The following is a 27,773-nucleotide window of genomic DNA, read 5'->3' as shown; positions in this document are numbered from 1 at the left end:
AGGATGACCGAAAAAATGACCGAAGCTGTTGGTGAGTTTTGAACCGAAAATTTTGGAAATAATGCACGAAAACTTGCAAGCAGTGGCCGCGAGCCATTGAACGGAATCCGACCCCGTGCAAGCTGTGTTTTGGAAAGGAACCGATCACTCTTGTTGCCAGGAATGCTGCAAAACTTTTTGTCACGCTCGTGGATGATTTCACACAGTTCGCTTTTTCCTCATCAAGAAGAAGTCAGAGGTTTTCGAGAGGTTTCGATGCTAATTTCGAAGTAATTATCCTAAAAGTACTGTAGCGTGAGTGATTAAAGCGTGCAAGAAACCCCTCAAGACTACCTGCAAAGTGCACAACAAGCGTTGATCGTTGATCGTCAGCTGCGGGTTGAAGAAGGTCAATCAGGAAGTCAAGCAACAGGCTACAGGCTCGAAGCAAGCCTTCAACAGTTCAAATTGTCTCCAGAATTCGACCAATAGAAAAGTACATATTTCAAGTTCAGATGTGAACATAGTCCAAAACTTGTTCTGTTAGGTTCTGTTAAAAAATTGCATTGCAACCAAAATTTGTGACCCCACTAATGATGCCCTAATATAGTCAACCAACCATCGTCGGTTGCTATGTCTGCGCCGGGTACAAACCACTTGCATTTGGTTTGCTATAAAAAATTTACATCCTGAACTGAACAACCAAATGTCGCCATTTTGAATGAATCGGAACGCAGCATTCACGATGACGACGGCGTAAAATGGTAAAACTTCTCATAAGTTTTTTCGGATGTTTTTTTTTGCGAAAAATTTGAGTAATTCAGGTTTGATTTTTGAGCAGGACTCGTAGAGCTTTCGTTTTCGTTTGTCGAACAGACTTGAAGCTAACAAATTCTTTGTGTTTCTTTACTTCAGTGCTATTTGCACTGGAATGCTTTACGAGTAATACGTTTATTGTAATGACGATTATAGAATAATGTGTAAAATTTTAGTGATTTTCACATTTTACTCGATTCTTATAACATATTCAATGACATATTTTTTTATTGTCTGTAAACCGATGAATTAGCATTCATCCTATTTTTGATCGGTTTATCTGGGCAAAAAAATAACATGGCGTCAGACGACGCCAGTTGTAACCAATCAGACCAACCAAGCAACCTATGAAACACAATTTTGCAACATTTTTTCGCTTCAGTTCTACTTATAACCTCTAATTATCAAATAATTGTGTTCGGATCCGGAGAAACCCTAGATTATTAGTTCAAACTCTAAGATCCAAACCCGTGTTTTGCGAAACAAAAAAAAAATCCAAAAAACGACGAAATGTTCCACGCAGTAATAATCAAGGACAATAGAAAACCGCAAGAAAAAGCTTAGACTTTCGACTTTACACACGCAATCATTTCGCACCGTGTAAGAGGTCGGGGGGTGTGCTTAGAAGCCGGTCCTTCGACCCGCGAACATCAGAAACATCATACTACAACAATCAATTCTATGAAACAAACATCCATATGTACCGGGGGGCCCTGCCCTGCCAAGCATCCTTTCCGTGCCACGTACGCACGCACGACAAAGTGCGTCCGTTGCGATTTGACGGCGACGGCGGCCTGCATGGCAATTGAATATCCGGGTTGATGCGTTGTTATCTTTTTCCGAATTCAGAGAAGAAAAAACAAAAACAACCTCCGCGCGAAATCGACCGTTTTTTGCCGCCGTCAAATTCCATCTAGAGCTCTCTCGACTCGAGCCCTGCTGCACACCCGGCGGCATAATCGAATGCTGTTCCCCAAGCGAGCCAGCGAGCGAGCGGCGAATGGATGTGTTCCTTTCACCCGTCGTCGTCGTCGTCGTTTTCATCATCATGGCATGGCGGCAGTGGATGTTGTACTACTTATATATTTCAACGTCCCGTCCCGCCCGCGCGCGTTCGTGTTCCACCATTTTATCCTAGTTTCTGGCTGGAGCTGGAGATCCTCGCCAAAGGCTTGCTTTAGCGGCTTTAGGATCGGTTGGAGGTTGGCGAATGGATGACGCGCGTCAGGAAAATGGTGTTAGGTTTCTGCTGATTGAAATTAAAATTAGTTTGCGCTCACCCCAGGGTGGTGCTGTTTGGTCCACCGTCCACCGGCCGGAACATAATTTAATCGAGCTCGAAATGTTTCACCACCTTTGGTGGATGGTTGGTGGAAATATTTCGCGTCGACTGTGAATGGTTTCCTAAATCGGTGTGGGGCCTTGCAAATTTGCAGCTTGCAGTTGCTTAGTCATCATCCTGGCCTAGCTAGCTAGAACTGTGCCAGCCTAGACTGGCATTAATTTTACTTCGGGTTGAAAGATGCCATTTCTGTGAGCTGCAACCGCTCCATCTCTGTCACTGCTTGCTGCCGTCAGGCTCTGCTGACGTTGCCTGCCGAGAACCGAGAACGACACACGAGTCCTCCTCTATGTATGTACAAAGCAGAGTGTACCTATACATAACTCGCTGGCGTGTGCTGCATTCTATGTGCTATACCATACAGAAAAAGCGTATGTATACATTTATTTCAGCGTGCCTGGGTTGTGCCACAGTAAATGGCAGCAGCAGAAAAACATGGAAAGCAGCGCACGGTCCTCCGGTCATGGACCAACCAACCAACCAACCAACCGCACTTGCTTCACCGGTTCGGAAATTGCACACAGGATCGACTCTAAATTACGATTCGCAGCAATTACAGTCACAATAATTCTTCATTTGGCTCCGCAATTGTTCGGGATCGCGTTTGAATGATCCGGAAAATGTGCCAGTGTGGACCAACAATTGGACTAAACAGCCAGAAATTGTGATTCTTTTGTTGCCGCATTTATGGAAGCGCAGCGGAGCACTTCCGTATTTATTAGACGGTCGTTCATCATCCTGCCACTCAGCCGGTGGGTCCTTCTTCCACGGGACGGGCGGACCGTCGGTCGGTCGGTTGGGTTTGGTTCGTGACAAGCTTTCGGTTTTGGATTATTCCACTTAAAATTGCATAGAACAGCAGCAGCCCTTTTTAAAGCTGTATGCATGTGTGCCCTCTGTTTGCTTGCTTGCTTGCTCGATCTGTGTGTTGTGTTCAAGGACTCGTTCCGGGTGGATTGTTAAAATATTTTATGAACCCAATGTCAAGTTGAAAAAAAAAAGAAAAACAACAACAACACAGCCGAAATGAAAAATATTAAATGGATGTGATGAAAAAAGGCCTGCTATGATTTGTCATATTTTTTTATTGGTTCAGCACTAATTCACAGTTCTAATCAAACTGGACAATTTAACAAAGTCAACTTTTCCATTCATTCACGAGTCCTCTTGGTTCGTGGTTCCCTGCCTATCAGATTCGGATATGATTTAAATCCGAATCCGAAAGCAAAATCATGAATTGACATGCGTGCGTACGACGGTGACGGCGACGACGACAACGACGCCGCCAACGAGAGGGGGGTAATGAATTTTGAAAGGGCTGAAAGACGTCGCATTAAATTATGCAAACGAATGGGAAGGCAAACTTGCTCCTCTCCGCTTTTGCAACAGCATGCTCCAAATCATGCTCGCCTTGCCTTGCTTGCTTGCATGCACGCATGCCTGCATGCATACTTTGCAGGTGGATGCTTATTCTCTGTCTATTAAATTTCAGATGGCAGCTGCATTATTTGATACAATCAGAATTCTTGTGTAGTCTCTTCTGGGAAAGCTATTTCACTTTGTGATTAAGAGGATTTTAACCGGACGATTGTTCTAAATACGCAAAAGGTCGTTTTCTCTTTTTGTGCGATAAAATAAACTCAATTTATTAGAAGGAAGTTAAAATGACTGCCTTGGTTATGTTATACCAAGGCACACTTGATGTTTCACATCACATGGTAATAGTACAGGCGTTCCAAAAGAATTTTTGTCAATTATCACCTCGCGTCTCGTGGCAACTAGGTACAATTCATTACGCGAAATTATTACTTTGTATTCACATAATTTCCATGATCCTTTCACCAGTCTTGAAAAAGTGAGTCACTATTTTTCCTTTTTTTTTTCCTTTTTTTCGGGTTATCCAACTGGTCGCTTAATAGCGTATAAAACTCTGCGCTGGGCCCTTTTGTGTTGTCAACAAAGTGTCAGGGAGACCTCAAACATCAATTCTACCTGACGAGACAGGCACTGGCGCCCACTAAAACACAGGTAGAGCCCCAAGCATAGCCGTCACGCCTATACCCGCAGGCGGAGGCGTTTCGGCCCTGCGCGGACTCCACGAACTGACTCTAAGATCTCTCTGCCAAAGGCCGGAATGTCATATTTTAAATATAATGATGATGATGACGATGATGATGATAATGATGATGATGACGATGATGATGATAATGATGATGATGAGAAGAAAAATAATAGATCGAATTTGTAAATGTGCTTTGGACTTTTTGTACCACTCGAGTTGCAATATGTGGTATAGTGAAGAAGTGGAGAATTCGTCAGCCCCGCCTGACACTGGTCTTCAACCGCGCGCACGCTTTTAGTTTCCCAACACAAACAACCACAAATGAACCAATAGATAAGACAAATTTCGGAGCAACTCGGATCAACTTATCAGGGCAAATTTAATCTTTCATCCCCTTAGCATTCACAATGCATTCCCACGATACAAAGTAAATTGAGCGCAGCACAAGCTGGACGTTCGCGGTAGTCGACAGAAGCTTCAAAATATAGAGACTCGCCCGCCGAGACCAAAGTGCTGTAAAGCTCTGGGCTTAAACGTCTCTTTAAGACTCGACCCCTTCCCATAGACAGAGCCCGCGGGCAGCCATCAGAGCTCAGGACAGCCACGGGGCCAGTGCAAAAATCCTACTCTATCTAGCAGCACCGCCTAGCCGAAACTTGAACACGCGACACGAATTGACCTAATTTTCCCATCTGCTACCTAAGAAGTGCTATTACCCGTAATCATTACAGAGTGGTCCTTCGGCATCCAATTGGATCTGGTATCCCGCTTACATCCCCTTACTAACCCTAAGCCTCCGACCAACTGAATCAATCCGACATTTTTCGGAGATATTTGTGACAGTTGTTATAAACAGGGATGAATCCCAGAAAACTTCATCTATTGTCAGAGATCCCCATACTGGCATTATTCTTAAACGGAATAAAAGCACTTTCTGAACAACGCAACAATCACATTTGGTAAATTTTTACCCCGAGTCCCACTTGAAATCACAAAAGTATTTTGATATATACCCACATTCAGAAGTAAACGTGACCGCTGTTCATTTACTGATTAGTTAAAAAGCCCTACACCACGACAAGGTTCAGTTTTATCGTAGGGAAAAAGTGAGTCACTATTTTTCAAACTTAAAAAAACGGACTGAAAATTGCATTTTTTTTTTTTGCATTGATTGGTTGGTTATTGAACATTGCCAAGTTAGTAGTAGGTACTGCCATTGAGAGTCAGTGAACGTTTTTATAGCGGTGTCGCTAGTATGGCATGCAAGCTTGCTTCTAGAAGCAGCTGGATTACGGGTTGAAGGGAAACATTTCAACAGAGCCTCAACCCTTACGTCGACTGGAAGATCATCGAGAAAAAGCACCCGAGTGCTCTTGGTATTAGGTGAGATCTTTCTACTGATCATTTTGTATTTTCGCTGGACTTTCCACTGCTGGAGGAAAGCTTCCGGACTAGTGAGAAGATACCAACTAACTGCAAAAGCTTCTGTGACGCGAGCGACAAAGCCTTTGCTTGCGTTGTTTATATGGTTCATCGACGAGAAGGGAAGGCGCAGGTATCGTGGGAAATCTTCCTCCTGAAAGAACGACTCCATTCGTGTTCCCGTTCACCAACACGGGGATCGATTATTTTGGTCCTTTGTGTGTGAAGGTTGGCTGACTCGAGGAACGTGCTGCTCGAGCCAAAGTTGCTGATACCTGGCCGACGTGTAGAAAAGTGTGGGTGGTGTTATTCACCTGCTTGACTTCCAGGGCCGTTCACCTTGAAGTGGTTCCATCGCTTGACACCAGCTGCTGTACAATGGCTATCCGTTTCATGATTATTCGGGGTTTACCGCACAACGGGACTAGCTTCACTGGCGCGGATCAGGAGCTGAAGAAGCTGTTAAAAACTCTAGACCAGCCGCAGATTGAGGACTATTTACGCGTACGAGGCGTGGAGTGTAAATTCATTCCACCTGGTGCTCCCCATTTTGGAGGTTGCTGGGAGCGTTTGGTTCGCTCCGTAAGCTGTGTGCTCTTCGTGCTCTTTGTGTGAGGTGATGAATATCATCAACAATCGACCGACCGCTGACACATGTCCCAGATGATCCCCCGGGAAATAACTCCATCCAGTGTGACCACGAGTTTGATGAGCAGGAGCTGAATTGTCGCGCAGCTTGCAAGCATTCTCAAATTTATGCTGACCGTTTTTGGCGCGTAGATGGCGGGGCTGAGTATCGCCCCGAGTTAATTAGGAGTCGCAAATGGCCTGACACGGTTGCATTCTAGCTTGATCCGTTCAAGAGTCTTCGTCAGGCCATCAGCAATCTGTTGATTGGTGTCTACGTAGCTCAGCCTTACGATGTTCTGGTCAAGGGCATCGCGGACCGTGGCTTTGTCCGTGGAGTATTTCCGACGACGCTGTTTGGGAATTTGCACGATAGCCTTGGTGCCGAAGATTCGTAGATGCGAAAGGTTAGGTTTCTTTCTGGATCAAACTTGCTCAGGAGTAGAATCATGGCCTTGTGTTGGTGATCGGCTAAGCAAATAAACGGATGTGTGCACGGCCTCAGCACAGAATCTCTTCGGTAGTCCTGCTTTAAACAGTAAGCATCGAGCGCGTTCAACTATGGAACGGTTTGCGCGCTCTGCCATCCCGTTTTGCTCCGGAGTATACGCTGTAGTCTTGTGATATTGGATGCCGTGCCACTTTAAGCAACTTTCGAATCCGCTGTTCACATATTCCTTTCGGGAGATTACTCCTTGGTTCGCTTCTTGCCCTGAAACTTCCTTCGGAACTGCGTCCTATTGGTGTCGTTCGGCGACTTGCACGTAGTGCAGCATCCTCTACCGACAAAATTACCTCCTGCAGCAGTTTCGTCTTTATTGCATCCCCGGTAATCGGTGTTCCCCCGAGTTCTCTAGGGCCATTATCATCGACCGATAATCGTCAGGAAGACCGGCCAGTAGCAACGTTCCTACCCATTCTTCAGAAATCGGAAAGTTTATTCCGTTTATCAATCATCCATCGACGAACAGGCAATCAGTTCAGTTTTTATCAACTTATGCAGTAATCCGACTCTTCTGGTCAAACCTCTATCCTCGAATGCACTTTCCAAACTAGCCCAAACATCTTTTGCCGACGTTGCCTCCTTCACATGAACGTAGTTTACGGGATCAAGAAGGAAAATTATTTTTGCTCTCGCTCGGCGATTCGAAACGGTGTCAACAGCATTCCAAAGGTCCTCTAGCTCCAGATACGTTTGCACCGCAAACTTCCAAGTGGGCCTTTCAACCGCCGGAAGACTGGAAATATGGACTACCGCGCGCTGGTTCCTCCTACCGATGAAGAGTTTTCACCTCGAAGCATTTTGTCACTCACTCCGAAAAAAAACCACGTTTTTACGACGAAAAAACTAATTTTTATCTCTGGGCACATAACCTGAAAAGGTTGCACACTTTCGAGGAATGGATCGGTCCTCTACTGTTTGCGGACCTTCCGGCGGAGTATCAGCCTATGATTATGGTGCAGGAAGTCCAATTTTCCAGGCACCAAACACCGTTTGTTGGACGAAAACCATTTCCATCACCAACTGAACAGAAGAAAAGTCCGAAAGGCAATGTTCATTTGCCTTTATTTGATAGATAAAATTCATCTCATTTCAACCCGGGTTGTTTGAACAAATTTATTATGCATCCATACCAATGTAAAAAAATTCAACGAAAAATCAGTGAAGCACGTCGAAGCTCTCTTCCTCACCTGTGCATATCTCATTGGCTCTCAGAAGCGAACCATCGAACTGTCAAAAGCTTAGTCAAAACTAGAGAGCCTTAGAGTCGCCATCTTAAACCGAAAATTCCAATCGAACAGAATCAGTTGTCAAAAGTAAGTCCAATCGAACAGGAGACGACTAGAGAGCCTGTAAAAGATAGAGAGACGCCCTCTCAAATCAAGAACATTTTTTGAGCAGATTTTTCTGAATTTTTAGCAGCTTTTTATGAATTACAGTAATGACCCGATTTTGTCACCCCCATGATGAATTTAGGGGTGGCAAAAACGGAACAGTGACAAAATCGGGTATTTTTTCAATTTTATTTTTTTTGCAGATAACTTAGAACGAACTACATATAATTAATTCTGATCACTTTTAGGACATTTCGCACTTCCTTCTACCTCTCTGTGGACATTTGTCGCCTGTTCACAGCACAGGTCCCACAGGTATGAATCCAAGCGTTTTTTAATTGCGCCGAAATGGTTGATTATGCTGGTTAACTATGTTCAGAGAAATTTCACAGCGTAAAAAGCTCTTTCTTATGGTACGAACGATTCTTTGATTAACCCCCCTAAAAGTAAGATAGATAATTTATTTTTCAAGTAGTAAGAGATAGAGTAAAATAATGTTCTACAAATTGTTTGAGAAGATTATGATGAAGAACTTTGCCAAAGAAAGTGACCTTCTAGCTATTATAGTTGTGGAGATAAGAAACAACTTTTGTGGAAACTTCACGATAATCAACACAGTTCTTTTCACAGTGTTTTAACACATTTGACATGTTTGAAAATGATTTTCAAACTAAGCTTTTGATAAATCAAAAGCGTAACAAAATTGGGTAAAAAACGTGACACAATCGGATTACCACTGTATTCAAAATAAAAGCTTCAGAGAAAGGTTCCTCGAGTATGTTGTTATTATATATAGCATCAAGAAACTCGAAATCTTTAATTTAAGTCGCTGGTTCTCGAAAGAATTAGCAATAACAGATAACTGCAGCATAACTATTTACGGTACAACCATTAACTGTGGTAAAATTATCTTAAAAAGGAATTACATATCCAGATTTTATAAAAGTTATTTATTCCAACTGTCTGTTGATCACAGAATAATCTGTGCGTGCGGCAATACTGACAGACGCAGCTGCATTGTTGCTGGATTCTTTGTTTCAGATGGCGACTCTCTAAGGCTCTTTAGTTAAAACTAACCATGCTCCCGAGCAGGGTTATTTTCGAAAAACCATCAAACTGTCAAATTTTAACCAAAAAGTTAAAAATTTCGCGAAATGGTTCACAGCCATAATCAAACACGTCTTTCCTGCTAACCTGTCTATTTATTATCATTGGGTTCAAACAAGAAGCGGTTACGATAGCAACAACTGACTGGAGGGTGTTTGACAATTTGGATTTGGTAGGATTTTTTAAGGTGAAGGTCGTCAGGGTCCAGCTACTTTTTCTACTGATTTCAGTGCTTGTTTCCACACTATCGTTCTGTTTTTGCTAAGCTTATGCTGAGTTGCTAGTATGTAGCAGGTAATAATCTGTTATGAACAATTATGAAACGTAGAATCACGTAGCTATTTTTGCTGTTGAACTAGATCCGACAGTAATCACCTAAAATGTTGTTTACGATGAATTTTATTATCAGTGAATTTTATAAATATATTATCGACACTCTAGGAGCTTTAATTTTATAGCGAAAATAATTGGTCAATTTCATGCTCAAATGTTTACGTTGGCATCACTGCATATAAACGTCCGCTTCCTTGGCAACGTACAAACAACGACGGACGCGGATTCGGAATTGCAATCGAAACGAAGTGAAGTTTTTCTATCAATTCAAGTGAACAATTTGAGCAAAATCATTATAATATTTCTCTAATTAACTGTTCGAGTGGTAAATTAAAGTTTTTTGTGCCTCAAGTTAAGTTTCGCGAGTAAGCAGATCTTATTACGGCTAGCAGGTTAGTTGAACTAATTTTATTTTTCGTGATGGTTTCCCGAGTCTATGGGAGCACGTTCGTTGGTACACTGAAGAACGGAAGGGAAGGGTGATATTCGGTGCCATACTGACTACCATAAAAGGACTCCGACGACCTTGTCGTTAAGCTGAAGTATGGAACCGGAGGGTAAATTCCGTTTTCAAGGGCATGAAATTCCCGCCAACGAAATCAGGTCCATGCCTATACTTTCGACGGAGAAAAAGTTTGAGTCGTCAAGCCCAGATTAGCTAGCAGAAGTGTACCAGAAGGTCGTCTGAGTTAAGCGACTGACGGAGGAAATAGGCGAAGACATCGGGTAGTGTTCCCATTACCGTGTAAGTTCCTCAAGGCCGTCCTTTAGGACCTATCGTGTTTTCTCTTTATCAGCGAATGACCCTCATACAAATTTGAAGAATTAGAATTGATTAAATATCAATTATTCTCAGTAAAATTTGCACGTGAACAGCAGAAACCTTGGCTAAACAGTGTCCGACCGGTTCAGCTTTTATGTAGAGTTAGAAACAAAAGCGTGCCAGCTGTCTGCGGCGAAAATTACGCGAAGCCTCCTTTCGAATGATAGATATCATAGCCATTAACAATTGAAAAGAAAACGTGTGTAATTGAGAAAAAGAAAAAAAAACACCGTTTCTCATCAAATCACAGCTGTTTGAATCGGACCCGCCAATCAAAGGCAGCTCCTCTCGAGAACAATTTCAAAGCCGCGCTTTGTTCGCATGATTGAGGCTTGCTGGTCCGATCATGGTCATTACAAACAGCTGGTTACTACTTCCCCCCTGTCTCTCTCTCCTCTTTTCAAACAGTTCGTTCGGCCTCACACGAAGCTAACAAATAAGAAATAAACATAAAAAAATCTATCCAAAACCATAGAGTAGCGCCCAGGCCCAGTACTCTTCGCACGCAAGCCAACCTGCCCTGCTGCTGCTGCTGCTGCAGCAGCGTACACACCTTTTTAATGGCGGCAAAATCTAAGTGAATCATTAATTTGTTTTCATCATTCAGTGTTTTCCCATGTACGCGTACCCACTTTGCACGGTGCTTCTCGCTTTTCTTGCTGCTGGCCGAGGCTCGTCATTTCAATTGTGCGAAATCAATACATACCTACTTAATACTTACTCACGTGCGCCCCGCCTCTCGTCTTCGCGCGTCTCTACCACACGCTACTGCTTTGTGTTTCGCGTTCGATTCGGTTGTAAAATGGCAAGCGTGAAATTAAAGTGTTGAGGATTCAATTTTTGCCCTTTCCCCAGGCCCGTCCTCCTTACACCGACACACACCCATCAGGGGCGGCCTCGCGACATCGATTCAAATGGCCGATAAAAAGAGCAATAAAAAACGGGAAGGACAGTGCTATTAAATTCAATTTCATTTAAAATTATTATGTTATCAATCATTTACGTGTTTCCAGTTTCACGTGCTGCTGCTGAAGCTGTGCTTTTCTTTCACTGGTCGACTCGGATTCGGTTCGAGAGATCCGAGGCCCGATGGCTACGACGGTAAACCAGCCCAATCGCACAGCAGTTGTGTTTCGGGTGGCCATGCGGGAAAATTGCAACCCGAGATAAGCGATCAATCAGCATAATGGCTTAAATGGGATGCTACTCGGGCTCGGGCCTCGGCGCGCATTTCCACAACATTTCCACGCTCCTACTTGACCAACAGGCCCGGCCGGCCGCCGGCCGGGTTTGACTTCGGTTTCAGGAAATTTTTCATACCACATGAAACGTTTCACGGGGTGCTGCTGCCATCCTGGGAGTATGATGAATGACTCTATTTTAATTTGCACTTTTAAAGCACCGGGGATTTTACCTCTGCCACCACCACCGACCGGTGTGAGTGTGAGTATAACCGTAAGAGTATGGGTGGCTGTGTGTGTGTGTGCGCGCACTTGTGGATGGTAGAAAATGCAGTTTTCCTACACTCTCCACTCCACAGTCACAGTACAGTCAGGACGAGCTGACGCTGGATTTTCGGGTGGATATCAGGAACGAGGATTGTGTGCCACCACCACGACACGGTGCAGCAGTAGCAGCAGCGTAGCGGACCGGATAGCAATAAATTTCCGCCAGGAGGGTGGAAATAATTTATTATGACATGACATTACAGCTCTGTGCAGTATAACCGTCCGACCGACCGACCGGCTCGGTGAGCTTACCGGCGAAAGGAAATGGAAGGAGACGACCACCATCACCGACCGGCACCGCCGACCGGGGTGGTTCGTTCTACAGCAGCGGCCCTTCCATGCGGGTTGTGTAACCCGTAGCTAGGAGTTTGTGTAAATGACACTGAAAAATGAACGATTAGAATGGTGTGGTCTGGAATTTGGAACAACGTCCAAGTTGAAATAGTTAATCAATTTTACTTATTACTTTTGCGGGGTTTGAAAATGGCGTCCGCCGACTCATGCTTTGATCGCAGTAGGCCAGTCATCCACAAACTTTGTAACTGACAATTAATGAGACATTGTCTTCATCGCATTCCAAACCGATAACAATCGAGTGCCATTAACGGCGGTTCTGGTTGAACGGCCAAGGCTTAACACGGCAAGAAACACACGCTCGTTTGCGTGCAAGTTTGTTGCCCGAGAAGCGATTGAATTGAAGTGCGTAAATCGCGTAATGGCCACCAACCAACCAAGCTTGGTGTTGTTTGCAGTCCTCACATTTGACCTATAAAAATCTGCCAAACAGGTTCCTGCAACTGCAGTTGCCTTCGCCGACCGCGTGCGTGTGTTGCTGTGTATTTGCTGTGCCACTTTTTTTTTCACGGAATTTTTTACTTGTTAGCCCACACTACGGTACCACCGAGCACCGGCACGGAGTGTACGCATTACTGCTGCAGCAGCAGCAGTATAAAAAGGCATCACTCTCAGGAGACCTGTGTCCGTTTGATTCGCGTGTTTTAAAATACAACATCGCCGTTTGGGGGCCCCTGCGGCAGCAGCAGCCATTCGATTCGAATTTCGAACACACCGGCAGGCACCGGGTCCGTCCATGATGGGTATAAACTTGAAATTCATCCAACCACTAATAAAGTGCCGCAGCAGCAGCAACTCGTCGACGGTCGACGCACAAGAAGAGAAACAAGCAAGACACACAATGGTATACAGCATACAGGAGAGGACGATTCGATTAAAAAAGAAAAGAAAAATAAAACCGTTACAATATACTTCTTGAGACATACTCGAAGAAAGGAGTGAGGCAGTGAATGACGAGCAACAACAACTAACTGAAAAAAAGCAGTCAGTCAGTGAACGGGATGCAAAATGCTCGCTGCTGCGCGTCTTTGCGTCGTTGCTATGCTATGGATGGAACACTTTTGGGGGTGTGAAGATTTTTTTTATGGCAAATCAAAGTAGACATTGCCCGTATCGCGCACCTTTGTCCGTTCGACAGATGACAGTCGATCGTTCTGCACTAGGAAAAAAAGCACACTAGAATCCAACGTTCCAACATAATATAATTTAAAATTCAATCGTTAAATGATTCAATTATAAAACTGTGTCACAGTGGCCAGTGGCCACACTACTGCTTGAAAAGAAATTCCGACTTTTTGCGGATATTTCCTCCCCCTGTGCTTGGCATGACCATGAGGATTGCTTAACTTCACAACTTTGTCCCGCGACTGGTCTGTATCACAAATTACACAAATTTACTCAAATGAAAAATGCACACTACGGAATGAAGTGTGCCAAAAGTACTTTTGAATCAGTTTGATGGAACGTTCTATTTAGGTAGCGAATCATGACTGATATTTTATCTATTGATTCAGAGCTTTCGGTAGGCGCCATCACAAAGGACGTAAACCTTTGGCTTGGCTTGCCCAAATCGCGAATTTTAATCTGCCAAGGGCAGTTCCCAAGGCGGTTTGTTTTTTACTTCTTTCAGTTGTTTTTTGCTGGAAAACTGATTCGCTTTCACGTCTTAACGTTGACCATAGCACACAGTTGCAAACATATATCCATGATATATCTAGACAGACAGCGGGAAGCTTCCTAACGGTCGGTTTTCGGGGTTTGGCGGTGGATTCCCATCATAAATATTGCCCACTAACTAAGCTTCTGTCGATTACCGCGAATACTCTCGTCGTGCCGCGTCGAATTTACTCTGTAGACCTCTCTTGAGATGGCTCAATTAGGTCGAAAGTCATTTGTGACTTTTGAGACGGTTATTTTATTATTTAAACCTCATAAAATTTAACCAAAAATACAATGGAACATTTTTCCATTAGGACCCAGATTGCCAACAGTGTACTCGTAGTACTTTCGGTTGTTCTGAACGTTGATAGCAAACTTTTTTTGGTCCGAAATCTGCCTTATCTTTAAATAATATACAGTAGATCGAATGAGCCAATTGAAATCCAAAAATCTCGTTATATCAGGTATGTCCCAAGAACCTTCCAATACTTGATGACAAACTACCATGTGGGCTTCCAAATTTCGATTTGTGTATAGAAAGTCAGGACCTTTAAGGCAGGCTGTCATTTTTGCAAATTTGTAAACTTTCGTTGCCTGATCGGCTACAGTTAATTGCGATGGTATCCATCTCCACGTTGCTGTAGAGTGTCCGTGTTCATCTTGAAATCTGCGAGTTAATTGACTAGAGACAACACACCCTTGTAATTCCAATCTCGGCACGGTTTGCGACTTTAGAGGGGCAACACGGGACTTCGCGAGTACTTGAGAAACATGCACCTTTTCTGGAGATCGATGTACCATATAGATCACGCTAGCATATGCTTTGTCACTTGCATCAGAAAAAGCATGAAGTTCCATACTGCTAAACGTCTTAAGTCCAGGGAAGTACAATCTAGGAACGCGAATTTCACGCAGCACGAAAGTTTGTTCGAGCCATTCGGTCCATCTTGAAAACAGCCCGTCAGGAAGTTTTTGATTCCAGCCAGTTTGTAAGCGCCGCAAATCTTGAGACAATGTTTTTAAATGAACGGTCACAGGACTGAGTACACAAAGTAGATCGAAAATGATCATCATAAATTGTAGCAATTGACTGTAACAGAATTTTTCTTCTAGCTTCGGAAAATCCAGTTTGAAACCGCCGCGCTCGAATGTGGTTATAACTCATCGAATCAGTTCAATCGCTTCATCTTTGGTATTTGTTGAATCTAAACAATCGTCCATATAATGTTGCTTTTCTATTGCTCGTTGCACACCAGGAAAACGATCTTGTAATTCTTTAGCGTTGAGCTTTTTCACGAACAGTACAATTATTGATGGGGATGATGCGGTTATTACATAAACATCTGGTGAATCAGTGCGGTTCATTCCTCTCCAGAAAAACCTCTGAGAATGTTGATCCTGTTGTCTGATATGTAGGGGAAGTAGTTCTTTGGGACTCAGCTTTCTTGCATAACCTTATGAAATATAATCTTCAATTTTTTGACAGTATTGTTACGCAAAATCTGAGTCAGCATCCATCTTTTTTTCAATGAAGGCGAGGCGACGGAGAGCCTGTGGTTTACTATCAGGAAATACGAAATTTTTGTATCTGTAGATTTGTCCAATCTCGAAACGGTCACCGCAACGAGCCTAAGTGTTTGTTTCATGATGTTCTAGGCTCTCCCATTTTCATTTCAGTATCATGTTGTACCGAGTCAGAACTCTCCAATTTATACATCTTTTTGGTAAGATCCGTTAATTCCACATCGTCTTCTTCATTGCACAATTGAATGTGAAATTGATCAGCAACGTTCATTGTAGCATTGTTCGATTTCTCCATGAATTGTCCACCCAAGGTGACAGCGTGTCAGTTGTAGACCCTTCGTAGAATACTGCACAGTTTTCAACGGAACAATAAGGCCAACATTATTTGATCCGATGAGCATTCTAGGCACGCCATTTTGCATGGTAGCCAATTTCTGTGCATCCAAAAATGGATACAATTTCTTGATGCGTTCGATGTTGAAATTTACTCGTGGAAGGTTCATATTTTTGATTGTTCTAACGTTTTCCAACTCGTACCAGTTCGCTTGCTCACTGGGACCAGCGATATGAAATGAATCCAATTTGGATTCATAGTCATTGTGTGAGATTCCATTCGTCCAGCGATATGTTATAGGTTTGATGGGTCCATTTGCTCCGCAAACGATGCATCGATCATAGACAGTGACGATCCTTCATCGAAAAGAGCATAAACATCGCAAACTTTACTTTACTGGCTACGAATTTTAACTTTTCCCACTCTGAGTAGCGTACTTAAACTTCTCGCATTTACGTGACACAAATCTTCTGACGGAGGTTTTCTTCCCCAATTCCTTTCTGGTTTATTGATCGCTTCGTTAGCATGCACCAATTCGTGATGATTCTTTTGACAAACCGAACAGGTTATGTCAGACCGGCAGTTTCGTCGAGAATGGTCGGACTTCAGGCATACGTAGCATGCATTACAGGAACGCGCGACGGAGCGACGTTGAGTCACCGATAGCTTTTGAAACGGCAAAGTGTGATTACCAGACTTGAATGGTCTTCAGAGTTGCACAAGGGACACTTTCCTTTGTGGTTATCAGCCTTAGTATGGACATTGAAAACAGGTCTTGATTTTGGAAAAGATCCTGAATGCTGCTCTTTGCGATCTTTTCTGCCGAATACTATAGGATTCATACTTGCCAACTGGTTTTCCATTTCTTCTACCAACCACCGAGAAAATGCTTCAAAATCGACAACTTTTTCTTCTCTCAACAGCATAGCCTTGTGCCTTATCCACATTTGTTTGCTGAAGACAGGTAATTTATCAGATAGATGTGAAATGATTTCTGGGTTCATCAAGTACATTTCAGCCTTTACATTCCAAATAAAAATTTTGTGCAAACCTAATAAGTCATGGCTGGCTATAATTTCCTCGATTCTCGCCTGCTCGATTGTTCGAAAACAGTACTTGATGCGTTTAATCTATTTTCAGAGAGCCAAATGAAGCGTGGCCCGGAGGAGCATCACTTAACCTTTATTAGCAACGATTGTATTGTAAATATTTGATATAGGAAGCGTTCGGTACGGGAGGTCCACGCTTTCTTTCTTCCCCTGAATAAATTTTAAGAAGTTGAATGGAATGAGGTATTATTTCCAGTTCCACTTATTTCCTTAGAATTTTGGCACGTAAGTTCCAAAAATTCCCAATTTATTGCAGCTTTTGCTAAATTCCCAACTTCTTCCCGCATTTTCCGGGGCGTGTGGCCGTTCTGGACTGAGATTCCACCATGAAAGCACTAACCAACCGACCTGTTGGTGTGTCCAACGTATGATTTACGAAGTCAAATCGGTCTTCCACACCGACTGACCTGGAGTATGGGGTCTGACATCCCTAATAAGCCAGTGAAATCTTGCCGGATTGTTTGATTATTTTATAGAAATCGTAAATTTCTCACAAAATGTTCCGCTTAGAGCCTAGAAATCCGATTGCAGTGATAAACTTTATCACAATTCACGATGGTATTACGTCAAACGATAGAATTATCAAGATGTTTACAACAACAGCGCTGCATTTTTTTTTTTGGTTTTGAACCGACAAACCAGGTACCAGGTTGGTAGATTACTTACCTTCCACCGTTCTGCGCACTTCCGGGAGAATTCGGCGAATATGACTTGCTCCTCCGGGTGTTTCTTCTTGTGCTCTTCGCGGCAGGTTTGTACGAAAAAGGCATACGCTGTCATGCGCCCCCTTGGTTTATTGTCCTTGACGGGCCGGTTGCCACCGCCCCCGCCGCCCATTTTGTTCTGGATCGCATTGTTCTGCGTCTGCTGCACGTGTGTTTGATTCTGTTGGGAGGGAAAGAAGGAAAAAAATTAAACGATTATAAATCCACTGCAATCTCAGTCTCTTTTTATGGCGGGTTGTTAAAATACGGTTGTTCAACCGGAAAATGTTAAAAATACAGAATCATTAGGTATATTTGTTTTACACGGGCAGTTTCACTTTTACCACCGCCTGTGTACAGGCGTAAAAATAACCATTTTTGAAACTTTAATTCTATTTTCAAAAGCCTGTTTTTAATTACTAATATATTAATTTGCTTTGATGTTCACTCTACTGAAACTAATATCGAAAAAAATCCAGAAATAGAAACAACGAATCCATAAAAAACCAAATCTACCTCTCCTAAATCAACTTTTTCGTTGTTATCGCTCCATCAATCCATCGCCGTTGTGCGCTATTTTCGTCAACGGATCTTATCCAATTAGTGTTAAAAGAAGAACAACAACAGAGCACGGGGCAGTTAGGGTAGGGAAACACAGTTCCTATTTTTAAACCAGTTTCCCACCCGGTGTGCGGATAATTCCACGAATTATCACTCAATTTACAAAAATAATTGTCCAAAAAAAGGGAAAATTTTAGCATAATCGCACCATTTGACACACCAGACACACACCGGAAGGCGAAAATAGCGACGGTGCCTTGTGCCAGTAGAAAGCTCAGCCGGACAACTCGACTCGGTTGGTCGAAACGCAGGCAGGCATCGAAACCAACCGTGGAGGAAAAGCTTGTTTAGTGAGCTAATCTAAACAGGGAGAGAAGCACAGGCAAAAAAAAAGCTGAAAAATAAACCGGTCTCGTGTACATTCCACCCGGGTTGTTTCTTAATACACATCGTTCCCCCCAGCTCCCCTCCCCTTCATCTCTGCCATCACCGGACCCGCTATTACTGGATGATGATAGGCCAGAGTGCTGATCCCCGCGCCATCCCATCGTCGCCGTCGTCGTCCACGGTAAGCCCGCGGTAATCCTAACTTTTTTTTTATTTCTTTTTAATCGCTTTTAAACAACCAGCTTCAACTAGAAACAAAAAAAAAAAGACAAGCGGTGCGAACTCCTCCTCGGGGGCATTCACATTTCTTTATGCTTCTTCTTGCCGTGACTATCTCGCCATCGTCCGGTCGGTTCTTCAGCCCGATTCCCCCCCGCACCACCGTTGATCCACAACGCTGGGTGGTAAAACGACGCGGACAGTTGAGAAGTTCGCCTGAAGAGTCTCTTCTGAACCCACCAACAACCACCAACATGAATGCCACAGCCACAATAGAGCTCTAGCAAGCAAGCAAGCAAGCCAGCAAGCAAACAGGCAGCCGGCTTGAGCTCTTTATGTTTTGCTCTGCCGGTCGGTTGTCGACAAAACGAAGAACTTGATAGCGAGAAAGAAAAAGATGATTTTTTTTTCGGTAATCTGTGTGTCTCCATACCGGCCCTGCCGGTAGTGTCAGACATCAGACGAGGCAGGCAATTATAGAAATTTGTGAATGAATCTGTTATCAGTTCTTCCGTCGCCGGGACCGGCGATCGTGACGCTTCAAACGACATTCGCCGGTCAATGAGGGGGACCAACGACGACGACAAACTTGTTTCGCTTGGTTTAGAAATCAAGTCGCAGCAGCGACGCGTTTTGTTTCAGTGTTTTCGCAGTGCAGACATTGTTGTTTTCTAACAAAGCCTGTAGCCGTAATTAATGAAAGCGACAATGTCACTGCCAATCTAGTTTGCCGGTTTCCCAATTTAAGTTCAGCAGCACAGCACAGGCTGACGACAGTCAATTATTTTTTTTTTTCGAACACGAATGACACATACAGCAGCAGACGATGTTGATAAATAGCAGAGCGAGTTGATGGCATCATCGCTCACTCACTGTTTGTTGCCCGATAGCACCACCACCATCGCCATTATAAATGAGCTCGGACCATGCGGTGCTGCGCTGGCGGCTGGTGACAACAACAACAAGGTGGACCGACCCGTTCGTGTTTATGCTTATTTATAATTCAAACGTAATTTCTGCTGCTCATTACTACTGTGTGTTGTGCTGTATGCCCTGCCATGCCACGCTGGCATGGCGGTCCGTCTGTCAGCGTCGGGATAATGATTGGTTGTTGTACAATATGATGCGCCTAATTTGAATTGGCCGCCACCGCAACGCGCGTCAAGTGTGCCAACGATGATCAATTTACTTTTAGAGTAATGCAGCAGCAGCAGCAGCAGCAGTACAACCGGCTTGCCGAAGATAATAACGGGAAAAAAAATCCGGGAGTTGTTTTTTTATTCATTGCGCTATAATGACAAGGCACACTTTGTTTACACCCTCTCACATTCGACATCATATCGGACAAATCGATGCCTGGTGCAGGCAACGACCGACGACGATGATTGGGCGGGCGGCGCGCGATAGCGACGGTACTCATGGTGATGCGTAAACAAACAGCTGTGTGTTGTTTATTGGTATAAGCATATGTCACTGTACTGATGATTGCTTTGCCGTGCCGGTCTTGCCTTTGCCTTCGTTGTCGTCCTCGTCGGAACTCGGAATCTAGGTAAATATTTGTTCAGAAAGTGGTGTTTGTTTTCGCCCAAAAATAGTATTAGATCAGCGCCGTTTTTGGGGAACTTGATCAAAGTGATTCAAAAGAGGATGAGACCGGATTCTTTTGCCGGTTTGTCATCAACGTGACATAGTAAAGTAGCAGACCCAGTTGCGAATGAAATTTAATGGTTACAGGTTAGGTAAGGAAAAGCAGAAAAATCAAAATTTATACGCTTTTTCAATATTTCTTTTTTTATTCCAAACATCAGGAGTGTTACATGAATAAAACGTTAAAACATCGAGCATCTAAAAAGTGCAATATAAGATATTATTGAGCTCAACCTTAAAGTGGACACTTGTTTTTCAATGACTCATGCCTAATTCTTAACGAAAAATTAGGAAAACTATTTCAGTGTGTACATATAAAATGGTGATTCTGCAACACAACTGTCAAAATAGGTGCAAATTTCAAAAGCATGGATCGGATTAGCGTGTCAACGTGCAGATTGATTAATTGTGCACAAACAGAGCTCCGGAGAAGCTATCGCGTTGCACTAACTAGTCAAAGTCTGCGGTGTTCAAAAATCGTTAAAAAGTATGCAGAAACTTATACACTGATAGAGAATGTATGGAAAACTCAACGCAGGAAGCACCCAGTGGACCGGAGTAAGAAACTTCAAGCAGTTCACCTCTTAACATCGTCAAATGTTACGTATTCTGTTCGAGGATCTTGTCAAAAAATTAGATTTGAAATTAAATTTTGGACCACATTTCAGATCAAATTTTGGCCCGCATCCTTGACCTGGACCCGATTTTGGACCAAACTATTTATCAGATTTTGAATAAAATTTGGTTCCGGAACTGGACCCGGATATAAACCACATTTTGGGCCAGTTTTTTAATCAGATTTTAAGCCTGCAACCAGATTTTGGGTCAGATTTTGAACCAGATTCTGGACCTGGATCATATTTTGGACCACATTTATATCAGATTTGGACCAGACCTTGGATAAGACTTAAACCACATTTTTAATCATATTTTGGACCACAATGTTGAACAGATTCTGGACCTGGACCATAAGTATTTTCGGATTACATTTTCATTAGATTTTGACCAGCTTTTGGGCCACATTTTTTATAGAACTTGGACCAGATTCTGTGCCTGTACCAGAGTGTAGACCTTGCCCCGATTCTGCACCACATTTTCCATCAGATTTAAAACCATTGTATCAAACTTGGGTCCGAATTCTGGAACTGGACCAGAATTTTAAACCAGATTTTGGGTCACAATTTCATCAAGTTTTTAACCACCGACCAGAATTTGGATCAGGTTTTGAACCAGCGTTCAGGTCGATTGTGGATCACATTTTTTTATCAATTTTCGTTCCAGATTTTGTAACAAATTTTGGAACAGGTTTAAACTAGAATCTGAACCAGAGTTTAGACTACATTTTTTATTAGACCAGCTTCTGGAACTGGATCAGGTTACAAACTTGATTTTGGACCATATTTTTTAACAGATATTTTGGGCCGGACACAGTTTTTCGATCAGTTTTTAAAACACCACCGAGATTTTGGATCAGGTTTTGAACCCAGACTCTAGGCCTGGTCTGGGCCACATTCCGAAAAAGCATCAGATTATGGACCAGATATTGGACCACTTTTTTGGCAGATTTGTACCAGATTTTGGATCACGTTTTTATCACATTTTGAACCTCAGTTTTGCTCAGATGTTGGATCTGATTCTGGACCTGAACCAGATCTTAGAGAGCTGCATTAGATTCTAGACCAGATTTTGGACCACATTTTCATCAGATTTGGACCAGATCTTGGCTTTAGACTTTAGATTCTATATTTGGAACTGGACCAGAATATAAACTAGACTTTGGGCCACCCTGTTTGAATCAGTTTTTAAACCACTGACCAGATTTTGTACCAGATTCTGGACCTGGCCCGCATTCTGAACCCAGATTAAATTGCGGACCAGAATTTTTATCAAATGTTGCTCTAGATTTTGGAACAGATTTGAACTATATTCTGGACCAGATTTAAAACTACATTTTTGATATTTTAGACCACATTTTTATCAGATTTGGACCTGATTTTGAGTAAGAATTTGGACCAGATCAGATTTTTTATCAGATTTTGAATCAAATTTTTGTTTAGATTCTGGACAGGACCAGAATAGAATATAAACCAGATTTTGGGCTGAAGTTTTTGGAGCGTCTTAGTAAAATACGAAGTCTGGAAATTGAATAAAAAAGAAGAACACTTAGCCAATCTAATTTTACTATGTATATTTTATTCTTGAAGTAAGTTTTCTTCTTTGTTGTTTAATTTCCAGATTTTTGGCCACATCATATTTTAAACTAGACTCTGGACTTGGACCGTATTTTGGACCTAGACTAGATTGCGCACCATATTGTTTACCAAATTTCGTTTTAGATTTTATAATGTAACAAATTTTGGAACAGATTTGAACTAGATTCTGTACCACATTTTAGAATAAATTTTCAATTAGATTTTAGCCGCATTTTGGACCAGATTCTGGACCTGGACCAGACATTGGACCTCCATCAGATTCTAGACCAGATTTAGGACCACATTTTTTATCGAATTTTGGACCACACGCTGGACCAGGGACCAAATTGTGGACCTTGTCCCGAATCTGGACCACATTTCGTATTATATTTTAAACCAGATTTTGAATCTATATTGGGTCCAGATTCTGAAACTGGACCAGAATACAAACCAGATTTCGGGACACATTTTTGATCTGATCTTAAACCACCAACCAGAATTTGGATCAGGTTTTGAACCAGATTCTGGACCTTGCTCCGATTCAAGACCACATTTTTATCCAATTTTGAATCAAATTTGGGTCCGGAACTGGACCAAAAAAATAAACCAGATTGGATGTTGACCCATATTTTTCACTCGGACTATATCATGAATGTCGTTCCAGATTTGGACTCGATTCTGGTCGAATTTTGAACCAGTTTTCGGATTAGATTTTGACCCAGATTCCAGACCTGCATCACAAGTTCTGGACACGGTTTAGCACCATATTTTTTTTTAGATTTGGACCAGATTTTGGACCATATTGTGGACCGGATTGCCCCGATTGGGGACCACATTTTGTATCAGATTTTGTTCTAGATTTTGTAACAGATTTGAACTAGATTCTAAACTTGGACCAGACGTGGGACCTCCATCAGATTCTAGACCAGCTTTAGGATCATATTTTTATCAGATTTTGACCACATTTTTGATCAAATTTTGAACCACACCCCGGACCTGGATCAGATTGTGGAACTTTTCCCGACTCTGGACCACATTTCTTATCAGATTTTGAATCAAATTTGGGTCCAGATTCTGGAACTGTACAAGAAAACAAACCAGATTTCGGGACACATTTTTGATCAGATCTAAAACCACTAACCAGAATTTGGACTAGGTTTTGAACCAGATTCTGGACCTGGACCAGATTGTGGTCCTTACTCCTTGCGATTCAAGACCACCTTTTTATCCAATTTTGAATCAAATTTGGGTCCGGAACTTGTTGAATGTTGAACCATATTTTTCATTCGAACTATATCATGAATTTCGTTCCAGATTTGGACTAGATTCTGGTCGAATTTTGAACCAGTTTTTGGATTAGATTTTGACCCAGATTTCAGACCTGCATCAGGTTCTGGACACGATTTAGGACCATATTTTTTTAGATTTGGACCATATTTTGGATAATATTTTGGACCACATTTATAATCACATTTTGGACCTCATTTTTGATCAGGTTTTCGATCAAACTCTGGATCCGGAGCACATTCTGGACCAAATCTGAGCCCTGCAAAACCGAAATGAGCTCGTTATAAGCGGAATTCCCTACAAAAACAGTGAAAATTTGCACTCGACGTTAGAGGCAATCGGACGACACCTGGCAGTGAAGGATACGGATGCTTTGATGGCGAAAAGCAGGCGAATGAAATCCGGCAACAAATCGAACAGGTCTGCTTTCCCGCATTGCCGCAGCACGATTTAATTTTTGCATCTGTGGATTTTGATGTCTCTCGACCCTCCAGTTTGCGTACTTATAGAGACTATACCAACTTCAATTCATAAATCCTAGAAAACGAAATTCTGGGCATCCCCTGGAACCAGTTTTACGCAATGGAGAACGCGAACGATTCTTTGAAATTCTTCAACGAACATATTAAGCGAGTGCATGAAAAGTGCATCCCACTCCGTGTAAGTACCAATCGCCGTCGGTACAATCCGTGGTTCTCAGATAGTGTACGACAGTCTCTGCTTGAACGTGACTGGACTGCAAGCTCCAACAGATTTGAAGCGGCAACGATATAAGGCACTGAGAAACCGTGCTAATACGAAAATTGCCCAAGCCAAACAGCAGGACCAGAATCGTTTTCTGGCTAACAGAACACCGTCGAAAACTCTATGGCAGCGGGTGAAGAGTCTAGGAGTCGGAAAGGATAAGCAGTATGGTCCCTGCGAATTCGATCCAGATGAAGTGAATCGTACATTCTTAACGAATTTTACGAACAGTACCCAATGAAGACCAACACCCGTAAGTTCAGCTCCAGCATTGTTGCACAGTTTCTCCTTTCACGAAGTGCATTACTGGGAAGTCGTGAATGCCATCTGTGACATCAAGTCTAATGCTATCGGAATGGACGATTTACCAATTAAGTTCATGAAGATTATCCTACCGTTAGTTGTGCAGCACATTACGTATTTATTCAACATGTTCATAGAATGTTCCACCTTCCCTGACGCTTGGAAACACGCAAAAGTTATACCGCTGAAGAAGAAGGCGCACTTGAACGACATTAACAATCTGCGACCAATAAGCATACTTTGTGCGTTGTCGAAGGCTTTTGAGAAGCTTCTTAAACAGCAAATGACGTCCTACATAGACGCCAATGAACTGCTGACGGTCTACCAGGCTGGATTCCGTAGAGGACAAAGCATCCAAACCGCAGTTCTGGGAGTGTATGACGATTTAGCACCTACTGTTGACAAGAAAGGTGCTGATATATTGCTAATGCTCGACTTCTCGAAGGCTTTCGATACTATTCCGCATGGTAAACTGCTAACCAAGCTGAATACTCAGTTCAACTTCTCTACTGCTGCCGTAAGCCTGATGGAATCGTATCTGTGTGGAAGAAAACAGACCGTGTTTTGTGGTGACTGCTGCTCCCGTAGTGTAGAAGTACCTTCCGACGTTCCTCAAGGCTCAGTACTCGGCCCTTTATTATTTTGCTGCCATATCAATGATTTACTTGGTGTTGAAGTATTGTTCGATTCCGTTGTACGCCGTGTTGCGGATTTGTTTTCCAAAATGATCTGTAGTGGGATGGATTGATAGCACAACAGTGTGGAAAGATCTATGCTAGCCTCCGAACGCTATACTGTTGCACCTCCTCTGCATCAACTGGTGTCAAACTCAAGCCTTTTAAATCCCTGATCCTACCGCATTTCCTGTTTGGCGATGTACTCCATATTCGCCCCAGCGCAAGCTCTTTCGATCGGTTACGTGTCGCACTGAACTGCTGTGTGAGATACGTGTACGGGCTGAGCCGCTATGACCACGTGAGTCACCTGCAACAGAACCTCATTGGATGTCCGTTGCAACACTTTTACGCTTATATACCGTGCATGTTCTTGAGGAACTTGCTAAAAACACAGTCTCCCAGTACTCTTCATCAGAGAATTATCCAAACTCTTGGACGCCGACTGCAAAACCTTGTGATACCACCGAACAATACTGCATGTTACGCTGGTTCACTGTTCGTTCGAGGTGTGGTAAATTGGAACTCGTTACCGCCCGATTTGAAGCGCTTATCGTCGGAAGCAAGAGAGGCTGCATCAATTTTTGGAACCGTGTAAACTAGCTTTTAAATTTAATGTAATTGACCATGGAAGATAATTGTTATGTTTTTAGTTGAAGAATTAAATAATAAGAATAATGTACCTAAAGTGATAGAAACGTGAAAGAGGCAAATTTTAAAAAGATTTTTATCTTACGCTACTGGACAATAAAGTAAAGTAAAGAATATGAACCAGATTTTGGGCCACATTTTTGATCAGATTTTGAACCAGATCCTGGACCTCGTATTTTGGATCGTATTTTGGACCTGGACTAGACAGCGGATCACATTTTTAATCAAATTTTGTTCTAGATTTGCTAGCAAATTTAGGAACAGATTTGAACTAGATTCTCGCCCAAATTCTGGCCCACATTTTTACCAACTTTGGATCAGGTTTTGGATATTTTGAACTACATTTTATATGAGCTTTTAAATCAGATGTGTGACCAGATTCCGGACCACATTTTTTATTAGACTTTTGGTTCAGATTTAGGACCAAAGTTTAGATCAGATTCTTAGACTGGGTTAGATTATAAACATGATTTTGCACTGCATTCGCGATTAGATTTTGACCATATTATGGACCAGATTCTGAACCTGAATCAAATGGACCTCCATCAAATTGTGGACCACATTTATATGAAATATGGACCAGGTTTCAGATAATATTTTGGACCGCATTGTTGATCAGATTTTGGGGTTCAGATATGGGACCAGATTGTAAATCACATTCTGACCCACAACCAGATTCTGATCCTGGACCAGTTTCCGGACATATTTTATCCGGTTTCGGTACAGATTTTGAATCAAATTTAGGACCAGATTCTCAAACTGGGCCAGATTATAAACCAAATTTTTGGACCACATTTGTGATCAAATTTTGGGACACATTTTTTATCGGATTTTGGATCAGGTTTTGACCCAGACCTGGACCCCTGGATTACGGACCAAATTTTGTGACAAATTTTGGAAGAGATTTGAACTAGATTCTGGTCCAAATTTTGTACCCTATTTTTGATCAAGTTTTTAACCAGATTCTGAACCAAATTTTGGAAATTTTAAATTAGATGTTGGCCATATTTTATGCCAAATTCTGAACCTGAATCAGAAGTTGGACTTTCACCAGATTTTGTACCAAATTTGGACAAGGTTTTGGATATTTTGGACCACATTTTTGATCAGATGAGGGACGATTTTGAACCGCATTCTAGACCAAGACCAAATTTTGTGCGTGAACCAGATTTTGGAGCACGTTTTTTAGGAGGTTTTGGTCCTCATATTTGACCAGATTATGGAGCTGAAGCAGTTTTTGGGCCATTTTTAATCGGATTTTAAGCTAGTACCCAGATTTTGGATCAGATTTTAAACCAGATTCTGGACCTGGACTGTATTTTGTGGACTACATTTTAATCAAATTTTGGTCCAGATTTGGGCTAGCTTGTAAACCATGTTTTAGAGCATATTTTTAATCAGATTTTGCACCAGATTCTCAAACTGAGCTTAGATTATTAACCAGATTTTGGACATCATTTTTATCAAATTTGGACCAGATTGTGGTCCTTGCCTCGATTGAGAGGACCACATTTTTCATCAGATTTTGAACCAGAATGTAAATCAGATTTTAGGCCACATTTTGGATCA

General features: G+C 42.4%; 1 protein-coding gene across 8 annotated transcripts in view; it reads right to left on the bottom strand.

Moving 5' to 3' along the window:
* LOC128732780 (high mobility group protein DSP1) overlaps positions 1–27,773 on the bottom strand; it is a 77,201-nt gene that overhangs the window by 22,240 nt on the left and 27,188 nt on the right. For all 8 annotated transcript variants that reach the window (XM_053826147.1, XM_053826146.1, XM_053826148.1 and 5 more), the window contains one exon: positions 17,502–17,720. In XM_053826147.1, the coding sequence (XP_053682122.1) occupies positions 17,502–17,720 (219 nt within the window). The remainder of the gene's footprint in view (positions 1–17,501; positions 17,721–27,773) is intronic.

This window comes from Sabethes cyaneus, chromosome 1, assembly GCF_943734655.1.
Source record: "Sabethes cyaneus chromosome 1, idSabCyanKW18_F2, whole genome shotgun sequence".
NCBI lineage: Eukaryota > Metazoa > Arthropoda > Insecta > Diptera > Culicidae > Sabethes > Sabethes cyaneus.
Note: the sequence above shows the minus strand (reverse complement) of the source record. Positions and strands in the feature narration are given on the sequence as shown.